Below are 22,969 nucleotides of genomic sequence, written 5' to 3'. Positions count from 1 at the left end.
CTTTGACCGAGTCATCTAGCCATCACAATTTGGCCCTTGTCAAAGTCGCTCAGATCCTTACACTTGCCAATTTTTCCTGCTTCCAACACATCAACTTTAAGAACTGACTGTTCACTTGCTGCCTTGACAGGTGCCATTGTAACCTGATAATTAATGTTATTAACTTATCTGTCAGCGGTTTTAATGTTTCGGCTGTTCGGTGTATATGTCTTCAAACAAACAAGTTGTTCTTTGAAGAATTTAAAAGGCTTTGCAGTAAGTTAATTTGGAAGAACAAAACTCCTGGAATGAGATATATGTAGGTAGAAAACAGGGTTGGCACACCTTTTAATGCTACATATCTTCTGAGATGGGAATATGGTTTCAGTTTGAAGTTATGGGTAATATTTGGAAAAGATGTCCTAGAGCCACAGAAGAGGACACTGATCATTTTGCTAATCTTTAAGCAGACCTCTATCTGAGCCTAAAAACAGTCTGAACAGAGGACAGCTGCATCAGTTATACTACTCTAATTTTGTTTTGGTGGATGGATACAGCCATGTCCTACTTTTAGTGTTAATTGTTTTGCAATTCAACTGAAGGGCGACACTCATGAAAAGAAATAAAAAGTCATGTTCTACTGTCCTTTATTATCTTGTTTTTGACAGAACTACTGTGATACTATGTCAAAAATACTTTCCAAACTACAAAAGTTTCTCCTCATGTTGCCATATTTGGGCTCCCAGAAGGCTACTACCAATTCACCTCTGAGCAGTTAGATGTTCTATCTTTCACTTCCTTACTGGCGAGACGCCACCTTCTTCTCCACTGGAGGTCTACCAAAGCTCCCTCCAGCACTCAGTCGCTCAGGGACACCATGTCCTGTCTTAAGCTAGAGAAGATCAAATTCGCTGTGAGAGGTAACGCTGATAATTTCTATGGCAGATGGCGACCCCCCCCCCTTTTTTTGTTCTTTTTCTCTTGTCTTCTTTTTTTTCTCTTTTTTATGGTTGTTGAGGTTAGGTTGATTTATTAACTGATTTGCTTGCTTCATAAATATGTCTTTGTTTTTGATTTTTTGTTGATACCACGGAAAAAAAAGAAATAAAAAGTCATGACAAGTGGTTATCATGAAACAGCACCTTTTATTGACTTGTTAACAGAAGATGATTTAGTTGATGACTCATATTTTATGAACACTTAGGAGGGACGTAACCATGTATCCGCTTACTCAGCAACATCAGACTAAAGTGAAAGAAAAATGAAAAGATATAAGCATCTTATTAGTAATTTGTTTTTGCCCATCAAATATCAAAGTTAACATTTAAGTCCTAACTTAATATTAAACCCGAAAACTGCAATATTCATGCAAAATGTAGAGCAAAGTAAAACGGATTTTTGAAATTATTTGAAGGAAAGCAATCAACCCTTTTACTTTGATATTACAGTCAAACCACCACAGATTAATTTTCTGAAGTTTAAAATACATTTTTGAAGTAAGAAAAAGTCATATACACCAAATCAAAAAGATACCTTTCCAGCATCACGGCTCTTGACTCTCAGCTTGTTGACCTGGGACTCAGCGATGTCAGCACGCTCCTGAGCTTCTTCCAGTTCATGCTGCACCTTCCTGAACCGGGACAGGTGAGTGTTGGCCTGCTCCTCCTGTTAAGAGGGTGGATTTGAATTGTTTCAGTTAAATGGAAGAGTACAATGATTTTGATTCTCTTAGAAAATGTTTGATGTATTTGACTTACAGTCTCCTCAACCTGTCTCTTGTAGGCCTTCACTTTGAGCTGCAGCTTGTCCACCAGAGTCTGAAGTCTGCTCATATTCTTCTTGTCTTCTTCAGTCTAATTGGGGGTTGGTAAAGAGAGTTTGCATAAATAGCATGATAGAATAATTTAATTGTCTTATTGTAAAATAAAATACCTGGTAGGTGAGCTCCTTCACTCTCCTCTCATATTTGCGGACTCCCTTAATAGCATCGGCCCCACGTCTCTGCTCAGCATCAACTTCAGATTCCAGCTCATGTACCTATAATATATCAAAGCAAACACTGAGCTTTAGTTTCCATGTAAATATCATGAGCACTGGGCTTTGGTGGACAAATCTGTATGGTTCATACCCTAGCCTCCAGTTTCTGGAGTTGCTTCTTGCCACCCTTCATGGCCAGGCTCTCGGCCTCATCCAGACGGTGCTGCAGGTCCTTGATGTTGATCTCCAGGTTCTTCTTCATCCTCTCCAGGTGAGCACTGGTGTCCTGCTCCTTCTTCAGTTCTTCAGCCATCATGGCTGCCTGAAATTATGAGAGGTGTCCCACTAAAATGTAACCTATTAACAAATTGTTAAAGGATAGTTTCACTTTTTTCTTAACCTTGACCTCATTGAAATGTTACTGCAAATCACTGAGAATTGTAGAGACAAAAACTTTTCAGTACTGAGAAACTTAACACTTTGCTGAATCTTCTTGATGGGCTTCATCACAGTCAATTGGGCCATCATTAGAGCCTTTATAAACCAAGATTTGTCTCCTTTTCAAAAATGAGAATGGGGTGTAGGCCAAAAAAAAAAATCCAATCCCATAAGGTTATCAAGGACAAAAAAAACAGTTTTACTTCAATAATTTTAACTTCACATAACCTGCACAAAGCAGTGGTTCCCAAACTTTTTCAGTTAGGCCCATGTTTCACAGTTGAAACATTTTCCATCCTTCTGACAAACACCAAATCCTCAATGAGTGACTTTGTGTCAATAGACCAAACATAACGAATTAAAAGTATTTGAATTTTATTTTCTCAATGATCTGCTCATCCAATTCATCTGAAATATCACATTCCTGCCTTGAAATAGTGTTATCTGACAGCGGGATATGTTTTTTAAAAAGGTCGTGGCACTTGTCTCATTAAGCATAGCTGACACCATATCTATGGCAGCAAGAAGTCTTAGCTGCTCTGTTACTGTGTGTGGTTCTCTACATTTCACATTTGATAAATAGACATAGGTTTTTTTTGTCACTAGTGTTTGATATGGGCCAGTGGTGTAGTCACTGTAGACTATCCAGGTACTGGGAATATTTGCAGATATGTAGTGTTCATGCCACTGCTAACTTATCTAACTGATTCACTCTCTCCATCAAAAGTCATTGTGTTCTGTTGTAGGCTACATGTTGGCTTGTACATTTAGTAGTGTCCTGCTAGTAACCCACTATGATTGTTTTCAGACGCAACATTCTCTCATTAAATTTTTGTACTGATCAGATTTTTACTCTTATTGTCATCCTTCATCTGCCTCAGCCCCACCCACATTATGTCAGCTCCCCCCTTATGGGAAGCACCCCACACTATGGGAATCAATGGCTTAGATAAAATGAAACAGCCAACTGCAACTCACATCAGTGATAGCCTTCTTGGCCTTCTCTTCAGCATTTCTTGCTTCTTGGATCGAATCATCCACTTCACCCTGAACCTGGACAAGGTCACCTTCCAGCTTCTTCTTCGTGTTTATTAGACTGGTGTTCTGAATGTTAAAAAGGTGAAATAATGATTATATTGATGCAATGAGGTCATCTAGTATTTGTGAGAATATTTTGATTGATGCAAATGATTAACAACATGCCTGAGAGTGAAGCAGTCCCACACGCTCACTGGCATCAATCAGCTCCTGCTCTGCCACTTTGCGACCTCTTTCTGTCTGTTCCAGAGCAGATCTCAGCTCCTCAATCTCAGCCAGCATCAGACCATTTCTACGCTCCACCATGGCAACCTGCTCCTTCATGTCTTCATGTGCTCTGACAGCATCATCAAGGTGCAGTTGGGCATCCTGAAAACAAAGAGAAATCAATGTGAATTGGCTAGTTTACACACATCAACATTTAGCTATTGTATGTATGCTGCTGTATGTAGCTACGTTACCTTGAGCTGTCCCTGGACATTCCTCAGTTGTTTCTGAGCCTCAGCAGCCTGCCTGTTGGAATGGCTCAGCTGAACCTCCATCTCATTCAGGTCTCCCTCCATCTTCTTCTTGACTCTCAGTGCATCATTCCTGCTCCTGACCTCAGAGTCCAGAGTGGTCTGCATGGAGTCAATCACCCTCTGGCTGTTCCTCTTGATCTGCTCCATCTCCTCATCCTTCTCTGCAAGCTTCCTGTCAACCTCACCTTTGATCTGGTTGAGCTCAAGCTGAACACGGAGAATCTTGGACTCCTCATGTTCCAGTGTGCCCTTAGAATAATTCCCACCAGTTGTTAATCAAAAATCATTGTATTTTCTGACAAATTAAAAGCATAAAGTTATTCTAGTTCAAAAATTAATACATTGTTACAGACATGTACATTTTTTCAAAATACACAGGTATGATGAAATTAAATTCTTACCTCTGCTTCCTCCAGGGCTGTTTGAATTTCAGACTTCTCAGTCTCCACTGTCTTTTTGGCCTTCTCCAGCTCATGGATGCTCTTTCCAGTCTCACCAATCTGCTCAGTCAGGTCTGAAATCTCGTCTACACAAGCACATCAGACTCAGTAAATTATGCAGCAATATTGAGTAGCATTCATACTCTAATTACTCTGAGGATTAATTATCGTAAGTAAAGGAATAAAGAATAAGGATCTTACAAAGGCTATTTAAAATATACAACCAAACTATGTTTTGATTGCTATTTTCGCAAATGACAGTTGAGGGAGGCTTATGTGTAAAGTGGGGAACACAACAATTCCTTGTCAAATCCAGAGCAGACAGATCATATAGAGTATATAAGGCCAATGTTCCCTCAAAATTCATCACTATTTTGGGGATGGAGTATTAAGGGGACTGGAAGAAATATTGCAAGGGTTATCAGTTAGACCTATAAGGACTTTCCCACATACTATAAAGAATATGAGTCATTAAAAGTGTTTAATTTCACATTTTGAAATAAGTATTGTGTATTTACGCTGCAGGTTCTTGTTCTCCCTCTTAGTAGTTTCCAGCTGATCCAGAGACTCCTCATAAGAGTTCTTGATCTTGAACAGTTCAGTGCTGAGAGAACGAGCCTCTTTCTGGGCTCCTTCCAGCTCTGCCTGACCCTCCTCATACTTCTGCTTCCACTCAGCCAGGACCTAGTGTTATATAGTTGAAGTAAAATTAGTTGTCTCTTTCTGTTTCTCATTTCATAGATCAGGATTTTTCTTCCTCCCCAATCCTTTACCTTATCAAAGTTTCTTTGTTTCTTGTCAAGGTTAGCAGCCAGTCCATTCGCTCTCTCCACATCAATCATGAGGTCCTCCACCTCACCCTGCAGCCTCTGTTTGGTCTTCTCTAAAGAGGCACACTTTGAGTTCACAGCCTCAATGGATTCCTCAGCATCCTGCAGACGCTGGGCAAGCTTTTTCCTGAAGAGAGAGAACGAAAGAGAGAGAGAGACAGATATTGTTTTTCCTCCATTTTCAGACAAATAACAACTTGTGCATTTGAGGAGTAGAAAGTTTGTTGTTACTTGGCCTCCTCCAGTTCCTCAGTGCGCTGGATAGCATCAGTCTCATATTTGGACCTCCACTGAGCCACCTCACTGTTGGCCTTTGACATTCCCCGCTGCAGTTCTGCCTTGGCCTCCTGCTCCTCCTCAAACTGCTCCCTGAGCAGGTCACAGTCATGGCGAGCTGACTGGACACCATGGGCTAAGGCATTCTTGGCCTATAAAACACAAGTAATCAAACATTGCTAGTCAACAAATGTAAAGTGCAGTTATGATGTAGGTAAATGTTAAAATTTGGTTATGTTTTAGATTGGCGATAAGGTAGTTTACTGTTAGCATGAGGATATATTCTATTAAGGAAACGGAAATCTCTGATCATCGTTGTCAGTGCCCCCCATAATCTAAATTCAAATGTCTTTATTTGGAACATGCAAAATAAAAGAAAAAAAATGACCAAGCATAAATAAAAACAAACAACAAATGATAAAAAACAGAAGTATTCAATAAGAATTCTTAATAGAGAATCCAACAAAATTTATATGTTCAAAAAGGAGCAGGAGGAAGTTACTACTCATAATTTCCTGCTCCCTTGCTAATGCTCAATTAATAAACATAAATAATAAACTTAGTTTTTTTATACAGAGTATGTCATTCTCAATTACTGTCTCGCAATGACCAAATAAGAAAATAATAAAAGCAATAAAAAGTAAAAACAATAAAACAAAAACAAAAATGAAAGAAAACAATAACAATGATTTCCAAGAAACAACAATAACAGCATCCACTATGGGTGTCACAGTCACGAAAGGAGCAAAACCTCCTCCTCATCCCTGTACCTTTTTTAAGATAAATAAAATAAAATATTTACCTCTTTTTGAATTGATTTAAACTTGTGCTTTCTTTTGAGTTCTTCATCGAGACCATTCCACAAACTTACCCCATAATTTGAAATACATACTTTTGCGAGTGCTACGAACACAGTGTTTCTTAAAATTCAAATTTCCTCTCAAATTGTAGCCCCCCCCCATCTGAGAACAATTGTTGTATGTTGCCAGGAAGTAGATTATATCTTGCTTTATACAACATTTGTGAAAGCTTGAGTTCTATCAGGTCCATGAACTTCATAGCCCGTGAATTCAAAAACAGTTTGTTAGTGTGTTCTCTATAACCTACATTGTTTACTACCCTTATTGCTCTTTTTTGTAATATACATAACGATTGTAGGTTGCTTTTGTAGGTGTTCCCCCATACCTCCACACCGTAATTCAAATATGGCAATACAAGTGAACAATACAGAATGTACAATGCTTTATGATCCAGAATGTGCCTTGCCTTTCCCAGAACTCCAATGCTCCTTACCATTTTTGTCCTCACGAATCTCACATGAGGTTTCCAGCAGATTTTATGGTCAAGTATCACACCCAGAAATTGATTTTCATATACTCTTTCAATGGTAATATTGTTGATCATTACTTCTACTTCTGTGTCTATTTTACAATTTCCAAATAACATGAACTTAAGTTTTGTTCAGATTTAATGATTATTTGTTTCTGTCAAAACACATTTTTAACTTTTTTCATTTGAGCTGTGATCAACTCCAAAAGCTCCTGTAAATTCTCCCCCGTAACAAAAAATGGTCGTGTCATCCGCAAATAAAAGGAATTTCAGTAAACTTGATATCTTACATGTCATTGATATAAAGAACAAATCATTTAGGGCCTGATACTGACCCCTGTGGGACTCCACAAGTAATGTCCATGCATGTTGATTTGTAGTCGCCTATCTGCACAAATTGTCGTCCGTTTCCCATATAACTTTTCAGTCAATTTAGCCCCACCCCTCTGACACCATACCTTATCATTTTATTAAGTAATAAATACTCCCACTGCTTATTTCTTGTTATCAATACAGCTAGTTATTTCTTCTATTAGCTCCATTAATGTCATAGATGTTGATCTCTTACTGCTCTGACTCTTCATGGAATATCTTGCAAAAACATTTTCGAATTAAAGAGGTGGTAAATCTTAATTAACTTCGAAATTTTTAAAAATGGCTTTTGCATTTTCAAAAATTTCTATCATATAAAATCCAGTTTATCAATACCCAGTGAGTTTTGTAAAATGTATTTCATGTTTTTCATTTAAACGCCCCTATTCCCCAGCCTTTCTCTTTCTTACTCTGGTTCACTTTTTTTCTTTCACTCTCATTTCTACTCACTGCTTTATGTTGTGTTTTGAGATCAGTTAATTTATTATGCGGTACTTTATTTTTCACAGGGTTTCAACACCTGTGACAAGCTAAAAGAGGTTAAAACAAAAACTGGTCCATTATACCTTCACTTCCTCCTCAATGTGCCTCTTGAGCTCCTCAATCTGTTGCGTGTACGCCTGCTTGCCTCTGGTCAACTGGGAGACAAGAGCGTCTTTTTCCTCCAGCTGGCGAGAATACTCACCTGAATGGAAAAAAATTAAATGTGTTATCTATGCCATTTATTCACACCACCTTTTGTTGTTTTTATCAGTGGTTTCACTCACCATTTTCTGTTGCGAGTCTTGCCCTCTGTGCACTCATGTCATTCAGCTGGCGAACGTTCTCATCATTTTTGGACTTCAGTTCACTCAGCTGGTCCTCAATAGTTCTGCACATTTTCTCCAAGTTGCTCTGTGAACAGTGAAATGGATTATGGTTAAAAACTTTTTTTTAAAAATGCAACAATTAATAAATGCTTATAGATTTGCCACAGTAGTATTGTAATGGTTTTAGTTGTTGTAAAGGCTTAATAATAGTTGATACATAAAAGGGGACTGAATGCTGCGTCAGTTTATTTTTCTAGAACTGCTATATACACCTGCCTTTTGTTTGTAATTTTATGCTGAAATTGGGGATAATTTTTACTTAGACCTCTCTACTTAGAAAATAATCCACCTTTGATTTGGCAACAGCCTCCATGTTGCTAGAGAGGTCATCGATCTCCATCTTGTACTCGCTCTTTTCCTTCTCCAGCTTCTGTTTGACACGCTGGAGGTTGTCAATCTGCTCGCCCAGCTCTGCAACACTGTCAGCCTGCTTCTTGCGGAGAGCTGCTGCAGTGGCTTCATGCTGTAGGGTGGACTCCTCGAGGTCACGACGCAACTTCTGCAATTCAGCCTCACGCTTCTTGTTCATCTCAATCTGAGCAGCTGTTGCTCCTCCAGCCTCTTCAAGTCTCTCACTGATCTCCTCAAGTTCTCTGGAGAGGTCGGCTCTCTGCTTCTCCACTTTGGCCCGAGCAGCGCGCTCCGCCTCAATCTCCTCTTCAAGTTCCTCAATACGAGCCTGAGACAGAGGTTAAATCAACTTGGTCTGAACACTCAAACATATGTCTTTTATTTAAATTAGAACTGCAGATAAAATATATTACCTGGAGCTCCTTGATCTTCTTTTGAAGCTGAGCACCAAGGGACTGTTCATCCTCAATCTTACTGAGGAGCTGGCTGGTCTCAAAGTCTTTTCTAAATGTAAGGAACAAAATATGAACACAAGCTAACAATTATAATATAATTTCATCTCGTGATGGATAAAACATAGTTCAAATTTTCATGTTGTTGTCAAGTCTAAGTATGACAGTGGGTTTAGTAATGAGCAAAGTCTAGGAACTTGTTTCGTTAATTTACTTTTTGATTTTCTCTTCAGACTGCTGCTTGTCATTTTCCAGATCCATTATGGATTCCTGGGCCAGTTTCAGATCTCCCTCAAGCTTTCTCTTGGCTCTCTCAAGGTCCATACGGAGCTTCTTCTCTTGTTCCAGTGAACCCTCAAGCTATTAAAATCACAATTTATTTTAATGGTCTGTATTAGGCATTTACAATGAAACATCAATTATCAAACTTAAGGAGCTAATGTTTTACAAGAAAGGTTTACACTATCAGAAGTATTGTATACTCACATCGTCCACTTGCTGTTCCAGCTTGGTCTTGGCCTTGGTCAGAGTGTTGACTTTGTCTTCCTCTGCCTGGAGATCATCCAGTGTCTGCTGGTGAGCCTCCTGCAGGGCTTTCTTCTCCTTGGTTAACTTGGCAATAGACTCATCTTGAGATGCCATCTCCTCTGTCAGGTTCTTCACCTGATATTGCAATGGGCAATTTATTCATATTTCTGTTACTTTCTATGTGTATGAATGAAAAATATGATTAGATATGTCTTTATACATGCTCAATAATCCAGGTAAGGAAATCACAGTTGAATCAGTTCATCTGGATTAGATATAATATTGCCATCAACAAGTTTGATTTTAAGGGAACTGCACCTTGTTTTCTGTGGCGTGTTTCTCCTTTTCCACTTTGGCCAAAGTAAGCTCCAAGTCATCAATGTCTTTCTTCAGCTCAGAACATTCGTCCTCCAACTTCCTCTTCTTGGCAGTCAGCTCAGCATTGATTTCTTCTTCATCCTCCAGTCTCTCAGTTGTGTCTTTGAGTTTAGCCTCGAGCTGGATCTTGCTTTTAATTAGCCCTTCACACCTTTCCTCGGCATCAGAGAGGTTCTCACCTTCCTATGGTTTGAAATTACATTAAATTTTAACCAGCAGCTTTTTGGATGAAATAGTTTGAAGAAGTTTTATGAGCGTTAACAGATAGTCATTAATGAGCAAATACTCGAAAAGAGGCATATCTTTTGTTTTCAATCCACTTACAGATGCTACTTGCAGTTGTAGGTCATTCTTCTCCTGGATCAGGGAAACCATCTTCTCTTCCAGGTCTTTTTTCTTGGCCAGGGCAGTAGCAAGGTCTGTTGTCATCTTCTCATAGTTCTCCTTCATCTTAACCAGTTCCTTCTCAGTCTCAGCACTCTTCAGAAGAGGCTTGATCTTGAAGTACAGATTCATCCATGGCCAGTTTTTCACATTCATGAATGAGCGGATGTTGTATTGGATTGAGAAGATAGCTTCTCTACAAATTGAATAAAAAATATTGTGAAATAGCTATGACGAAACAAAAAGACATATGATGTTACTCTGATGGAAATATAAATCAATATTCTCTGTTACAACCCTACCTCCTCTCCATCATCTTGACAAACTCTTTCCTCATGAGGTAACCTTTGCAGAGAGCCTGAGTCATGGTCACCAGCTTAACTAGTTTGTCATCTCTCATCTCCTCCAGGGTACCCAGCAGACCAGCTTTGAAGAACACCTACATTCATATCAAGATCACCAGCAGGAAAATGGACCATAGTTAAAAAGTTGTGCTCACAAGGGCTTGATGGGGCAAAGGATAACATGTACTAAAATGATCTGTTGATAGTTTTATTTAAATAATTTAATAATCAGTGAGAGTTTACTTTTTTTGTGGACCCCCCCCTTTTTTTTTCCTCCCCAATTGTACTTGGCCAATTACCCTACTCTTCTGAGCCATCCCAGTCACTTCTCAACCACCTCTCTCAATCCAGGGATGGCTGCAGACTACCACATGCCTCCTCCAATACATGTGGAGTAGCCAGCCGCTTCTTTTCACCTGACAGTGAGGAGTTTCACCAGAGGGATATAGCGTGTGGGGGGGATCGTGCTATTCCCCCCAGTTCCTCCTTCCACCCGAACAGGCACCCCGACTGACCAGAGGAGGTGCTAGTGCAGCAACCAAGACACATACCCACATCTGGCTTCCCACCTGCAGACACGGCCAATTTTATGTATCTGTAGGGACACCTGATCAAGCCGGAGGATTCGATCAGGTGACTGCTACACTACCTGGACGCCGAGATTTGACATTTTAATTTGTTAACTTTAATAAACATTACTTCAGGTTGAAAGGCTACTAAAAACAGATTTAGGCTTAATAAATGATAACAGAAAACAGAACAAAAGCAGCCCTCAGTGCTGAGTTTTAGATGGCAGCAAATACACATTTCATTATTTTAAAATTTCACCTTTGTATGTCCGAACTTGTACTGAGTGTGATCCACATCAATGGAGCTCAATAGTTTCTCTGAAGCCTTCTTGTTGTCAATAAACTGTCCCTCTGGGATGACACCGGCATTCAATACTTTGTATCTAAAAAGGAAAGCATTGGAATTTGGATGTCATTTTGATATTTCTCAATTTCCAAGCAAATTGATTCCACTCCTCAATACAGTAGTGTTGATGTTGGGAAAACCCAACTGAGCTTTCACATGTGCACATCCTCATTCTTGAGAGTGGCCACTGGCCTGGAGATGGGTGTAGACTGCGGAGTCCTGGCCTTGACACGTTAGCTCTTCTGTGTTGTGCCATCTTCTTGGCCAGCATCTGTTTGGTTTCCCTGATGTACAAGTCATGGAAATCCTCCCGACACTTAGTGTACACTATATTGCTGTTTTTGTGCCGGGGAACCCGATCCTTGGTATGGACCAATTGTGGCACAGCATGTTTTGGGGTTTGAAAGCTACCGAGATGCGGTGTTTGGAAAATACGCACCACAACTGTTCTGAAACTCCCGCCACATACGGAATCACCACTGGTTTATGGTTAGACAGCTGTTGTCCTTCTCTCTTCGATTGTCTGGTGCACTTTTTAGGCATCTTCTTGCCTTTAACAAATTCCCAGTTAGGATAACAACACTTAATCAGGGCCTGTTTAATGTGGGATTTCTCCCCTTCCCTGGCTGCTGTGTCGGTGAGGATGTTGTCAGCTCAGTGGTAGTGTCCTGATGACTCCGTAGTTTGTGCTCCAGTGGATGATGAGAGTCAAACCTTAAGTACTGATCAGTATGTGTTGGTTTATGGTAAACATCAACAATCAAATGTCCCCTATCACCAATTGCAATTTCTCAGTCTAAGAAGGCTAACCTGTCATTTTTCACATCCTCCCTGGTGAACTTGATGTGGTTGTCCAGAGTTATCGTGGTTGGTGAAATGTGGTACGTCCTGAGATTTAATTTAACCCAGGTGTCGTCCACAAATCTGAACCAATGGCTGGGTGATATCCCTGGAAGTGCCAGGAGGATTGCTGTGACTTGTGCATCAGGGAAACCAAACAGACGCTGGCACAATACAGAAGAGCTAATGTGTCAGGCCAGGACTCTGGAGTCTACACCCATCTACAGGCCAGTGGCCATTCATTTACATATGAAACCGATTGTTGCTTTCGGCCTGTATTGTTTATAAGGGTAGGGATACCTGCAGTCAGTTGAGACTGAAGAGGTCACTTAGATGAGTGATGAAATGTTTCAATAAATGTTGTGTCCCGATGAACTGATTCAACTTTCTGTGATTATTTTACCTGGATTATTGTGCATGCATAAAGTCAATTTAGCTTTGTTTTTCATTCTTTCATACTCTAGAGAAACATTAGAAATTCACCTCTGCTTGAAGTCAGCATAGAGGATTCTGCTGGGGAAGCCCTTTCTGCAGATTCTGATACCCTCCAGCACACCATTACATCTGAGCTGGTGGATGACCAGGAAGTTCTCCATAAGACCTGGATATCATTAAACATATTTAGTATTTTCATATACATAATCATTCAAATTTAGCAACCATGTGTCTTGTATGTTTTACCTGGAGTCTTTGACTCATTGGGAATCAGGCAACGGACAAAATGAGGATGGGTGCTCCTTAGATTGGTCATCAGTTTGCCCAAGTTCTCCTGCAGATTGGCACTGATTATTGAGACAGTACTACACCAGAAAATGATAATATAGACTTAATTTCAAAATGTGTTTTGATTTTTGTAAGAAAGAAATGTATCAATGAAACATAACATACTCTGAAAAGAGCAGACACAGTCTGGAAGGAGCCTCCCTTCTTTTTGCCAGCTTTCTTGCTCTTAGTAGCATCTGTTTTTGAAAAACAAATTTCTCTTTATCACTCAAGACAATTGCACTCAATCTTAATGATGAATATAGTTGCGTCAGTTAACCAGTCAACTGATTTGTAAATTTCTTACCGTCAGCCCCAGCGTGAGCGGCATACAAGAGACAAAGCAGTTTGTTAGAGGCCTTCTGGTAGAGCTGGACGACTGAATCATTCAGGGGGTCCTTGTTCTTGTCCAGCCAGCCAGTGATGTTGTAGTCCACTGTACCAGCATAATGAACCAGGGAGAAGTGAGCCTCAGCTTTGCCTTTCCCTGGCTTTGGCTTCTCAAAGGCTTTAGTCTTGCCAAGATGCTGATCATGCAGCTTATTCTTGAAGGTTGTGTCTGAGGCCTTGGGGAACATGCACTCCTCTTCAAGGATGGAGAAGATGCCCATCGGCTGGATAGACAAACAGGTACGATATAGACGATAGTGACAATAGTGAGCATCTTCCCATGCTTTCAGAAACCAAGTATTTGGCTGCCAGGGAGACATCACTTACCTTCTCAATAAGCTCAATGCAGGCAGCCAAGTCCATACCAAAGTCAATGAACTCCCACTCAATGCCCTCTTTCTTATATTCCTCTTGCTCCAGGACAAACATGTGGTGGTTGAAGAACTGTTGCAGTTTCTCATTGGTGAAGTTAATGCAGAGCTGTTCCAAGCTGTTGAACTACACAAATGGGTGTGGAATGATTGGTGTGAGCAATCAGTATTGATACATATTGATGCTTACTAAGTAAATCTTTTTATTTACTTACATCAAAGATCTCAAATCCAGCGATGTCCAACACGCCAATGAAGTACTGTCTTGGCTGCTTGGTATCCAACATCTCGTTGATTCGGACGACCATCCACAAGAACATTTTCTCATATATAGACTTACAAAGAGCCATGGTGGAATTGTGAACCTAGAAACAAGGACAAAAGACTTAAGGGGCTTGGCTTAAATATTTCAATCAGATTTACATTGCATTATTTTTGAACATCTAGAATTTTATCTACTTCATTTGTTCATTCACCTGTGGCACAGTCTGACCCTTGGTCACATACTCGTTTCCGACCTTGACTCTTGGGAAGCACAGAGCTTTGAGCATGTCAGCTGAGTTCAGGCCCAAGAGGTAGGCGATTTTATCAGCCTCTGATATAAAAACATAATTTTGCACTTAATCCTTTGGAGTTTGTTTAGAAATATCTCACATGTAAACTCAATACATGTAATACCAAATTGTTTTAACATCATTTATACCTTCATTGCCATCAGGCTCAGCCTGCTCTTCACGCTGCTTCTGCTTGAACTTCATGTTACCATGATGCATCGCGGCACCAGTCAGCTTGTAGATTCCAATCTTTTCCTCAGCAGTGAAGCCCAAGATGTCAATGGCAGTCTGTATTGCGCATATGAAGAAATAATTGAAATCAGATACTTTGTGATGAATAAATGCTTATACTCTAAAAAACATGAGTGTTTTGTGGACTTACATCTGTTGCAATGAACTCCTCCACGTCATCGATGCTTTTGACAGAGATTTCACCCTGACTGACCATATGGTAGTCATAGGGGTTGGTGGTGATCAGAAGAGCCTCTGGAAAGGATTAAAGGAAATAGATTAGATATTTGTATTACCTTCTACACTGTGGATTAATTTCTCATGCTCTGTTTACATACCCAGGAGCTCTGCTTTGTGACCAGTCATTAGCTGGTAAAAGATATGGTAGCTCCTCTCAGCAGACAACTGGAAGGTGACTCTGGACTTCTCCAGCAGATCTGTAGATTACATACCAAGGCCACATCATATTTCCATGAATAAACATCAAACAGTATAGCAATGATGATGACTCACATGTTCACATCAGTTCACACTTCCAAGAGTAAATAACTGACATCCGCTACAAACACAACTTACATGTTTCAATATCAGCTGAAGCCAGTTTTCCCGTGGTTCCAAAGTGGATTCTGATGAATTTACCCTAAACATTGATGCCATCGAGATTATTACTCATAGATACGATTCATAAGAAACTCACATTTTTCATTATTTTTTGTTCATCACTTACAAAACGAGAGGAGTTGTCATTCCTCACAGTTTTGGCGTTACCATAGGCCTCTAGAAGAGGGTTGGCTGCAATGATTTGATCTTCCAGCGAACCCTACACAAAGATATAAGAAATATGGTGAAGGTTTTTATCATAAATTCATCCAAAGCTGCAATGATTATTATCCAAGAAAGCCAATAAGGACCTGTATTTTGCCAGAAGTCTCTGCCTTCTTGCCTCCAGCCACTGCGATTGTCGCAAAGTACTGGATGACACGCTTGGTGTTGACAGTCTTTCCAGCACCAGATTCTCCGCTGGGGATGACAGAAGAAATTCATTTTCAATTCCATTAATTACCTTCATTTTCAATTCCGTAAACTCTGTTGTAGTAATTTGTATAAATACTTACGTGATGAGGATAGACTGATTCTCACGATCTGAAATAAACATACTTCCAAATTAAATCTTTATTAAATGCTTTACATAGAATTCTTTTCAGTGTATGGTTACACACCCCTGCCAACAACTGCATGATCTTACCAGTGAGCATGAACTGATAGGCATTATCAGAGATGGAGAAGATGTGGGGTGGAGCTTCAATCCTCTTCTTGCCTCTGTATCCATTTACGACCTGTGTATCATACACAGGGAGCCACTTGTAGGGGTTCACGACGACGCAGAAGAGCCCAGAGTAGGTCTGTAATAGTGGAGAGAGAATGTGTATGTTGTGATGGGCAAACAGTAAACCAATATAAAGGCACATTATATTCAAAACTGAAAACTCACGTAGATCATCCATGATGAAAAACGCTCTTTGAGGTTATACAACACAGCAGGCTCGTTGAGGTGGGTCATCATGGCCATGTCCTCAATCTTATCAAACTTTGGAGGATTCATTGGGTGAATATCATCTTCTTTAACAGTGATTGTCTGAAACACAATTCAAGGGAAAAAATTAGTTTAAGTTTATAAGTGTATTGAATAAACCATTATAGATTCACTCACCTTTCCACAAAGAGTCTCCACAGTGGCTTTACCACCCTCTCTACTGGTGAGTTTACCCTTGAGGTACATCTCGTGTGGTTCAGCCACAAAGAAGGCGGTTTTAGCATCAAATGGAGTATTCTGAGCCTCAAGCCTCTCCCTCTCTGGTTTTCGGAGGTAGATGGCCGCGGGGCCATAGCCCTCCATCTCTGCGTCTGTGCTCATGGTGGCACTTTAGTGGAGACTGAAAATGGGAGAAAGAGATAAGATACTCCACAAATATTTCAGTTAGACATAGTTATTTTCTTTGTCTTCTATATTTGATCTTGTGAATATTTTATTTGTAATGACACATTTTACCTCTTTATCCCAACAGAGTCAGTATATCTCTTGCAGTTCCAAGACACTGTGAAAGAAAGATTGATATGGCCAACTATTAGTGCAATAACCTGATTTAGTTCTGTTTTTGACTTGTCGAAGTCTATTTGAGTAAACAAGACTAGGTCAAAACCTAGTGTATGGGTGGACTCTGTATGGTCAATGGGCCTCATTCATCAATAGTTCATGCAAATTTGTTCCTACACAAATTTTTCAAGTTCTCAAGATTGTCTGACAGTCAGAAGCAAAGCCTGATGGTTATTTGTAAGTCCTTCATTCTAACATCTATTGTCTACCTCTTGCAACGAGCAATCACCCAGGCTTGCAAAGACATCAGTGACCAGTCGGTGTCTAAATTCAGGGGTTACCCAGGTTCTACACTGGTCTCTGAGACAAACTTCAGAGCAAAAAAAAAAAATCCATGGGTGTGTACGAACAAAATTGAAAGTACTAACGATTGATGATTGAGGCCCAATGTTTGAAATTGTGGCCAATTTTCTGTAGTGCTGTTGTTGTTGTTAAAGTGTCCTGAAGAGACATATCACATGACGTGATTAAGCTATATGCAAGTAAAAAATGGCTATAAATGCAGTTGCAAGAACAATAAATGGCGACTTTGTGACAAGAAGTATAGTACGAATTGTTAGACCTGGCAACCTGTATCTGCGAATGATTTCGGTCTCAGTTAAATCAAAATGTGATATTCCCCTTCGAAATGTCAGGTCACGAGCTGCAATCTGCCATGATCTTAAGTCCGCGTGAAAGTATTGGCTCCGCGCACCGGTGACCACCAACTCTCTGAAGACGCCAATACTTTTCACTCCAACTGCGTGTGGCTATTGGTGAGTTGGACTTTTTTTTTCTTCCTTGTTTTGCAATGAAAGCTAATTTGCACAGAAAGGCGCCAATTTTGCACCAAATATATGCATATTACCTATTTTTTTTAGCCGTCCAAATAGCACCGGAGCACTGAGCCGCCATTTGCTTGGCGGTGCAGTAGGGGGGCATTTCATCCTTTGCGGGTGCTTTTGAGAATTACACGGTTTCTCGTTGTCTTGTTTGTGCAGGTTCAGTGGCAGCAAAAGCCACAATCACGATTCACCCGCGAGTGTTAGGGTACGGTCACACACGCGCGAAATTAACATTTGGCGAACCTCCGCTTCCGGCGGTGAAAGAATTTGGCGTCTTCGTTTGGCGTGGAGTTCGACGTTGGCGAACTTGGACTGGCGAATTCGCAGCCTTGACCAATAACAATGAAATGTGCGCGGTTGACCCCACTTGGCTGTAGTTTTGATTTTTTTAAATACATTTTCCATTTATTTACGTTCAGCGCCTGTCCCGACTCACTGCCAGCCAGGCAGCACCTCCCCTGAGGGGCAGTTGGTAGTTTGCACGGGTAACGTCGTACATCACCGGCTGGCTGGACGGCAACGTTCAAAGTCTCCTCTATGCCGGCTCAGTAAGAATTCATATTTTGTGGTGTACAAATATAACTTGCACACCAATGTTCTTCCTCCGCATTTGCCCGTAAAACTATAACATATACAAGTGGGACAATTAAGTGTAAACATTTATTTATCATTCTCTGGACTTCAGTGTACATTTTCCCTTCTAGTGCAAATTTTCCCGTCTCAAAACCAACAACCGCTCGTGTGACCAACAACTACTCAACAGGACTACAAACTAGCAAACTGATTTCCGTGTGCGTCACATCCTGCCCTGCCAGACAAAATACGAATTTCGCCTCAACAGGCGATGGTCATTCGTCTGCATACGCGCATGTGTGACCGTAGCCCACGTCAGAGTGGTTGTTATTTGGGGTGCTTTATGTACTTTTTAAAAAAAATTATTATTATTTTTGGGCATCTTCCGCCTTTATTCGATAGCGACAGTCGAGAGGGACGGGAAAGGCAGGGGAGAGAGAGGGGATGACATGCAGCAAAGGGCCTGGGCCGGATTCGAACCCAGGCCGCCGCGGTAAGGACTCAGCCTTATGTGGTATTCGCTCTACAAGGTCAGCCTTCTCTCGGTTTACTGGCGGGGGTGCATACCGCCATACCAGGTGAGCCACCGGGGCGCCCCAACCACGTACTCTCTCTCTCCCTCATGCCTCACCGACCAATTGTGTAACGTCATTGACGTTTCGGTCACCTGATCCAGTGGCCCAATCGTGTCAAACGCGATCACTCACGCTAAACATGACGACCAGACAACGTGACGTAATCTTGTAGTTTTGTTAGACACGCCCCTGTTTAGGTGAAAACAAAGCCGTAAAAGTGACGCGCAAATAGGAGATAAAGGTTGTCACTATGCCTTAAAGTCGCCGTGTTGTGTCCTGCACCATCTACAATAAAACAACCACGTTCGTTTCTCCTCGCTAGTAAAGGGAAGGGGATAAAATCAGAGGAATTTCATGGCTTCAAGGTACTCGGAGGGAGGGCCCCTATGGGACCCTCATAGCAAATTTGACTGCAGCAAACACTTAATCGTTGGGAAGTAATACGTCTAGTCTATATATTATAATTACCATTTTTAATTTTGAATAATTGTACACAATAGGCTCTACAGTAAAGACGGGGAAAGTAAAGAAAGCCGTAGATCGTAGAACGAGCTCAACGTAACATCGGCGCGTCTAATTGCAGTGGTGGCACAAAGTAGCAAATAGACGCATACTAGACAAAGTAGGGTATAACGATTTCACCCCTCTGCTCTCCCAAGTCTCCCAAGTAAGTGTTGGTTATCCTCAGAGGAATGCAAATCAAAAGGTTAAAGCTAGCGTCATGATAATACACCCACCTCTCTGCACTAGCTGTCAAAGCGCCTGTCAAAAGTTAGCGCAGGCTGCTGCAGGGGAGAGGTCATGGGAAGGACGCTTTCCGTTATTCCGTTATTATGCCGAATGTATTTGTTCAGTGTTAACAGTTACATAGTTAAAACATTAATCTGTTGATACAGTTGGCTATCCTTTGCCTTAATCATTTCAGGATCTCATGTAAAGGATCCACTGCACCCGGTTATGCCGCTCCTATATTCCCGCATCGCCAGGGTTCACATAAACAGCAGTAAACAAAGTGGGCAGACCAAGAAGGCAGCTGCATGCAACTCTCTCTAGACCAGTGGTTCTCAACCTTTTTGGGGTCCTGGACCCCCTGCGTATTTTTGATCTACCCTTAGGACCCCTCCACCTGATCTTGGGGGAGGGGGGTTGCAATTTGTAGAAACAGTAGAAACTGCATTTTAAATTGCATTATAGCATTTATTCACTCTTTGGGGCAAAAATAAGAGCTTTCAGTTGTAACTTAGATTTAGTTAACAAAACAGAATTCTTATGCAGTAACTTTCAGATATATGTAACAAAACAGAATATGTATTCAGTAACTTTCAGATATATGTAACAACAGAATTTTTATGCAGTAACTTTTAACAATGCAAACGGGAGCGAGATCTCTTATTAAAATACAATAAATTACACTTGTGAAACAGATGTAATTAGAGAAAAAAGTCCTGTTACCCTTTATAGTTTAGGTAGATAAAGATCTCAGTCACAATTGAGTAAAATACTCCTATTTCTATAAATGTCATAGGATCTTTTTTTTAAAGATATTTTATTTTCACGGACCCCTTGCAATTACACCACGAACCACCAGGGGTCCGCGGACCCCCGGTTGAGAAACACTGCGAAGGAAGGGTCATAGATGACAGAAATCGACATCACACGGGGACTCGGTGAGGTACCGCAGTTGTAAATGTCCGGATATGACGCCTCCCAGCCATTTGAGTGGGCTCATTAATCCATTTCGATGTTCGGCTAAAAGGACACCGACCACCAGTACCGCTAAGTTTATCTAAACGCCGACACCAACTCTCCTGATATGTCATTGCAACTATATATTCTTTAAACTTTAATGTATGTCCTTGTCAAACAGTCAAACACCTGCGCGCTCAATTAGCCGCCGTTCAAATTCAAAGGCTTCGTTTTCACCCCAAAAGGGGCGGTAACCACATGCGTCACGAGAGTTCCCGGAGGATTGCCGGTACATCCGCCTTTGTGGGGCTGGTCCGCGGGCCGGGTCCAGGCAAAAATGACTAAATCTGTGTAACACTTAAAGGGACACCTAAATTAAGACCATATTCCTGGGCCAATGCATGTACCATTTGTCTGCATACCAGCTAAATACCAATCGCATGCAGACAGATTGCATTTTTCATGCGTTGAGTTGGTAAAGCACGAGCAACATTGAAACACAGTAAGAGAATTACATTTCAAGCCATTTTCTACTGTCATAGCAATGACATTTACTCCCAGCAATATGATTCAAATCCATCATTATCTTTCCTTTTACAGCACTTAACAACAACAATAACACCACCACCAACAATAATATTTATCAGTATCAATTGGAATATCAGTTTTGGATGATCAAAAAAGTCCGTCATTATCAAATCCTGGATTGTCATGCATATGTGTGCTCACCTGTGTTGGGTGCCTATCAGTTCAGGGAGAGTCCATAGCTGCTGCTTTTATAGAGGGGGCAGCTGCTGGGTCATCACCAGTGGCTGCTCAATTTGGTCAAGCATCGCAATAAGCTTGTTGCTCAGCTTGCATCAGCGCGAGCTAGAGGAACGTGATTTTTTTTTGGGCATGAAATGCCACTAAAATGGACCAACTAATTTAAAGGGGGGGGTTACATTTTATAGCCTTATAGATCAAAGTGTTTTTGTAATTAGTTGAAAAAAATACAAACTTAATAATAAAAATATTGTTGTTATGATAGCTGCTTAAGTCACAAACAGATTTCATACAATTATTTTAAATATTGTGATTTCTTTTTCTTGTAGACTTTATGATTAAAGCTTCAACTTATATTACAAATTAATATAAAAATCAAAACAATCACAGTAGGGACATTTGCCTTGACCTTTCCTTTTGTTTTTTAATTCATCGACATTAATAGTCATTGGCCTTAGATTTGGAGATGGACTCAAATATCAGTGGTGTTAAGTTACAGATCTGAAGCACACTTCATATCTCTGAAAAAAAATCAAATTAAATTTTCTTTTAGGGCTATTCCACTGAATGTCATTTATATGAAGAAAAAAACATGTAGACACCTACTCTGCTACACCACATCAGACTTTGATCTAACAGGGGAATCAAAAGTGTCTGCTTTTTAAAAATTAATAATGTAATCAGTTTTAATGAGATGCATGGCTTTATTTCTGCTCACAAAATGTGATGTTGACAGTAATGTCCAAAGTACATCCAAAAAAGATACCATGCAGTGCAAAACCCGGTTTGTTAACCTCTGATTTATCAAATAGATTTTTGGTTTCACAACAAAAAACAAATATGTTATAGAAGCAGTGTATAACTAATAACCTTTGGAGCAAACAATCCTCTCACCATTTACAGAACTTGGTTTTGGAGAAGCATGCAAGTGCTGCTGGTATATGGTTGCAGGACATTGGCACATCTCATGTCTGTAATAAAATTGCAGGGGTCTTTCCATAAGTTCAAGTTACATTACTTACCGCCTTAAATGGACAGCACCAACAGTTGCTATCTGAGATGTGACCTAAAATAAGTCCCACTGAAATTAAACAAGATCCCAAAAGTCCAGCCTCAGTTGAAGCTGTGGCTGTCATTGCTTTTAAGGAGACATGATGTCCTTGAAAGAATATGTAACTCTATTTTTGAGAGGCTACTGACATTGGTTCATACATAAAAATGTGCTGTAATGTGCCAAACCGGACCGTTGACCTGAACCCCTTTCAAAGGACTTGAAGTTGAAATAAATTACATTGGTGATCACACCATATCAAACATACTCCTCTATTCCACTTTATCTTATCAAGCATTAACACCTACATTATGATTTTTATTTAGTTTTCATCAAAGGATTTTGTTGTTGTTGCTGTTGTATTGCATCCCTGACACTGAGAGCCCCTTGGTTTGGAAATGTAAGATCAATTCAGGTATGAATGTTCATGTCTTGTAGTCTTGATCAGCTAAATTAAAATAATGCCAGTGATAATGATCTGCCCATGGCAGTGAAACACACATCTCTTATGCAGTAAGGCAGATTATGCAAAAGGATTTTATAATTATTTTTCATTAAAAAGTCACTAATCACTAAAAGTTAGTCACACATACTTTTACTTACTTGCCACAAATGTAATTTTACAAGTTGTGGAAATATATAAGATAAGGTAACCTTTATTCATCCCCAAAGGGACATTCAGGTGTAGATAGCAGCAAAGAGGGTAAAAAAAAAGGGACATCAACAGGGTAGAGTGACAGAGGTAGATAGATAGATAGATAGATAGATAGA

General features: G+C 40.3%; 1 protein-coding gene across 1 annotated transcript; it reads right to left on the bottom strand.

Annotated features, from left to right (window-relative positions):
- Window positions 1-1,104: 1,104 nt before the first annotated feature.
- Window positions 1,105-16,499, bottom strand: LOC130119175 (myosin heavy chain, fast skeletal muscle-like). Its single transcript, XM_056287601.1, has 39 exons — window positions 16,281-16,499; window positions 16,062-16,205; window positions 15,816-15,972; window positions 15,685-15,712; window positions 15,481-15,589; window positions 15,297-15,389; window positions 15,146-15,209; window positions 14,908-15,006; window positions 14,721-14,824; window positions 14,488-14,626; window positions 14,261-14,379; window positions 14,000-14,149; window positions 13,741-13,911; window positions 13,331-13,637; window positions 13,150-13,220; window positions 12,943-13,030; window positions 12,745-12,862; window positions 11,335-11,458; window positions 10,465-10,601; window positions 10,103-10,358; window positions 9,719-9,961; window positions 9,359-9,535; window positions 9,087-9,232; window positions 8,834-8,924; window positions 8,359-8,748; window positions 7,968-8,094; window positions 7,767-7,885; window positions 5,455-5,651; window positions 5,167-5,350; window positions 4,912-5,077; window positions 4,355-4,479; window positions 3,894-4,202; window positions 3,598-3,801; window positions 3,373-3,498; window positions 2,108-2,278; window positions 1,912-2,016; window positions 1,737-1,832; window positions 1,513-1,644; window positions 1,105-1,224 (listed from the first exon to the last, which is right to left on the bottom strand). Exons 1-39 carry the CDS (start codon window positions 16,482-16,484, stop codon window positions 1,207-1,209), a joined length of 5,808 nt encoding a protein of 1,935 aa, XP_056143576.1. The 5' UTR covers window positions 16,485-16,499; the 3' UTR covers window positions 1,105-1,206.
- Window positions 16,500-22,969: the final 6,470 nt, after the last annotated feature.

This window comes from Lampris incognitus, chromosome 10 (assembly GCF_029633865.1).
Source record: "Lampris incognitus isolate fLamInc1 chromosome 10, fLamInc1.hap2, whole genome shotgun sequence".
In the NCBI taxonomy this organism is placed as follows: domain Eukaryota; kingdom Metazoa; phylum Chordata; class Actinopteri; order Lampriformes; family Lampridae; genus Lampris; species Lampris incognitus.
The sequence above is the reverse complement of the archived record's forward strand: the minus strand, read 5'-3'. Positions and strand labels throughout refer to the sequence as shown.

Excerpts from the sequence above, each read along its gene's own strand:
- LOC130119175 (XM_056287601.1), bottom strand. The coding sequence starts at position 16,484 with ATGAGCACAGACGCAGAGATGGAGGGCTATGGCCCCGCGGCCATCTAC. Across the intron at positions 14,150-14,260 it reads AGGGTCAGACTGTGCCACAG|GTTCACAATTCCACCATGGC; the intron begins GTGAATGAACAA and ends CCTTGTTTCTAG. Across the intron at positions 10,359-10,464 it reads GTCAAGATGATGGAGAGGAG|AGAAGCTATCTTCTCAATCC; the intron begins GTAGGGTTGTAA and ends TTCAATTTGTAG.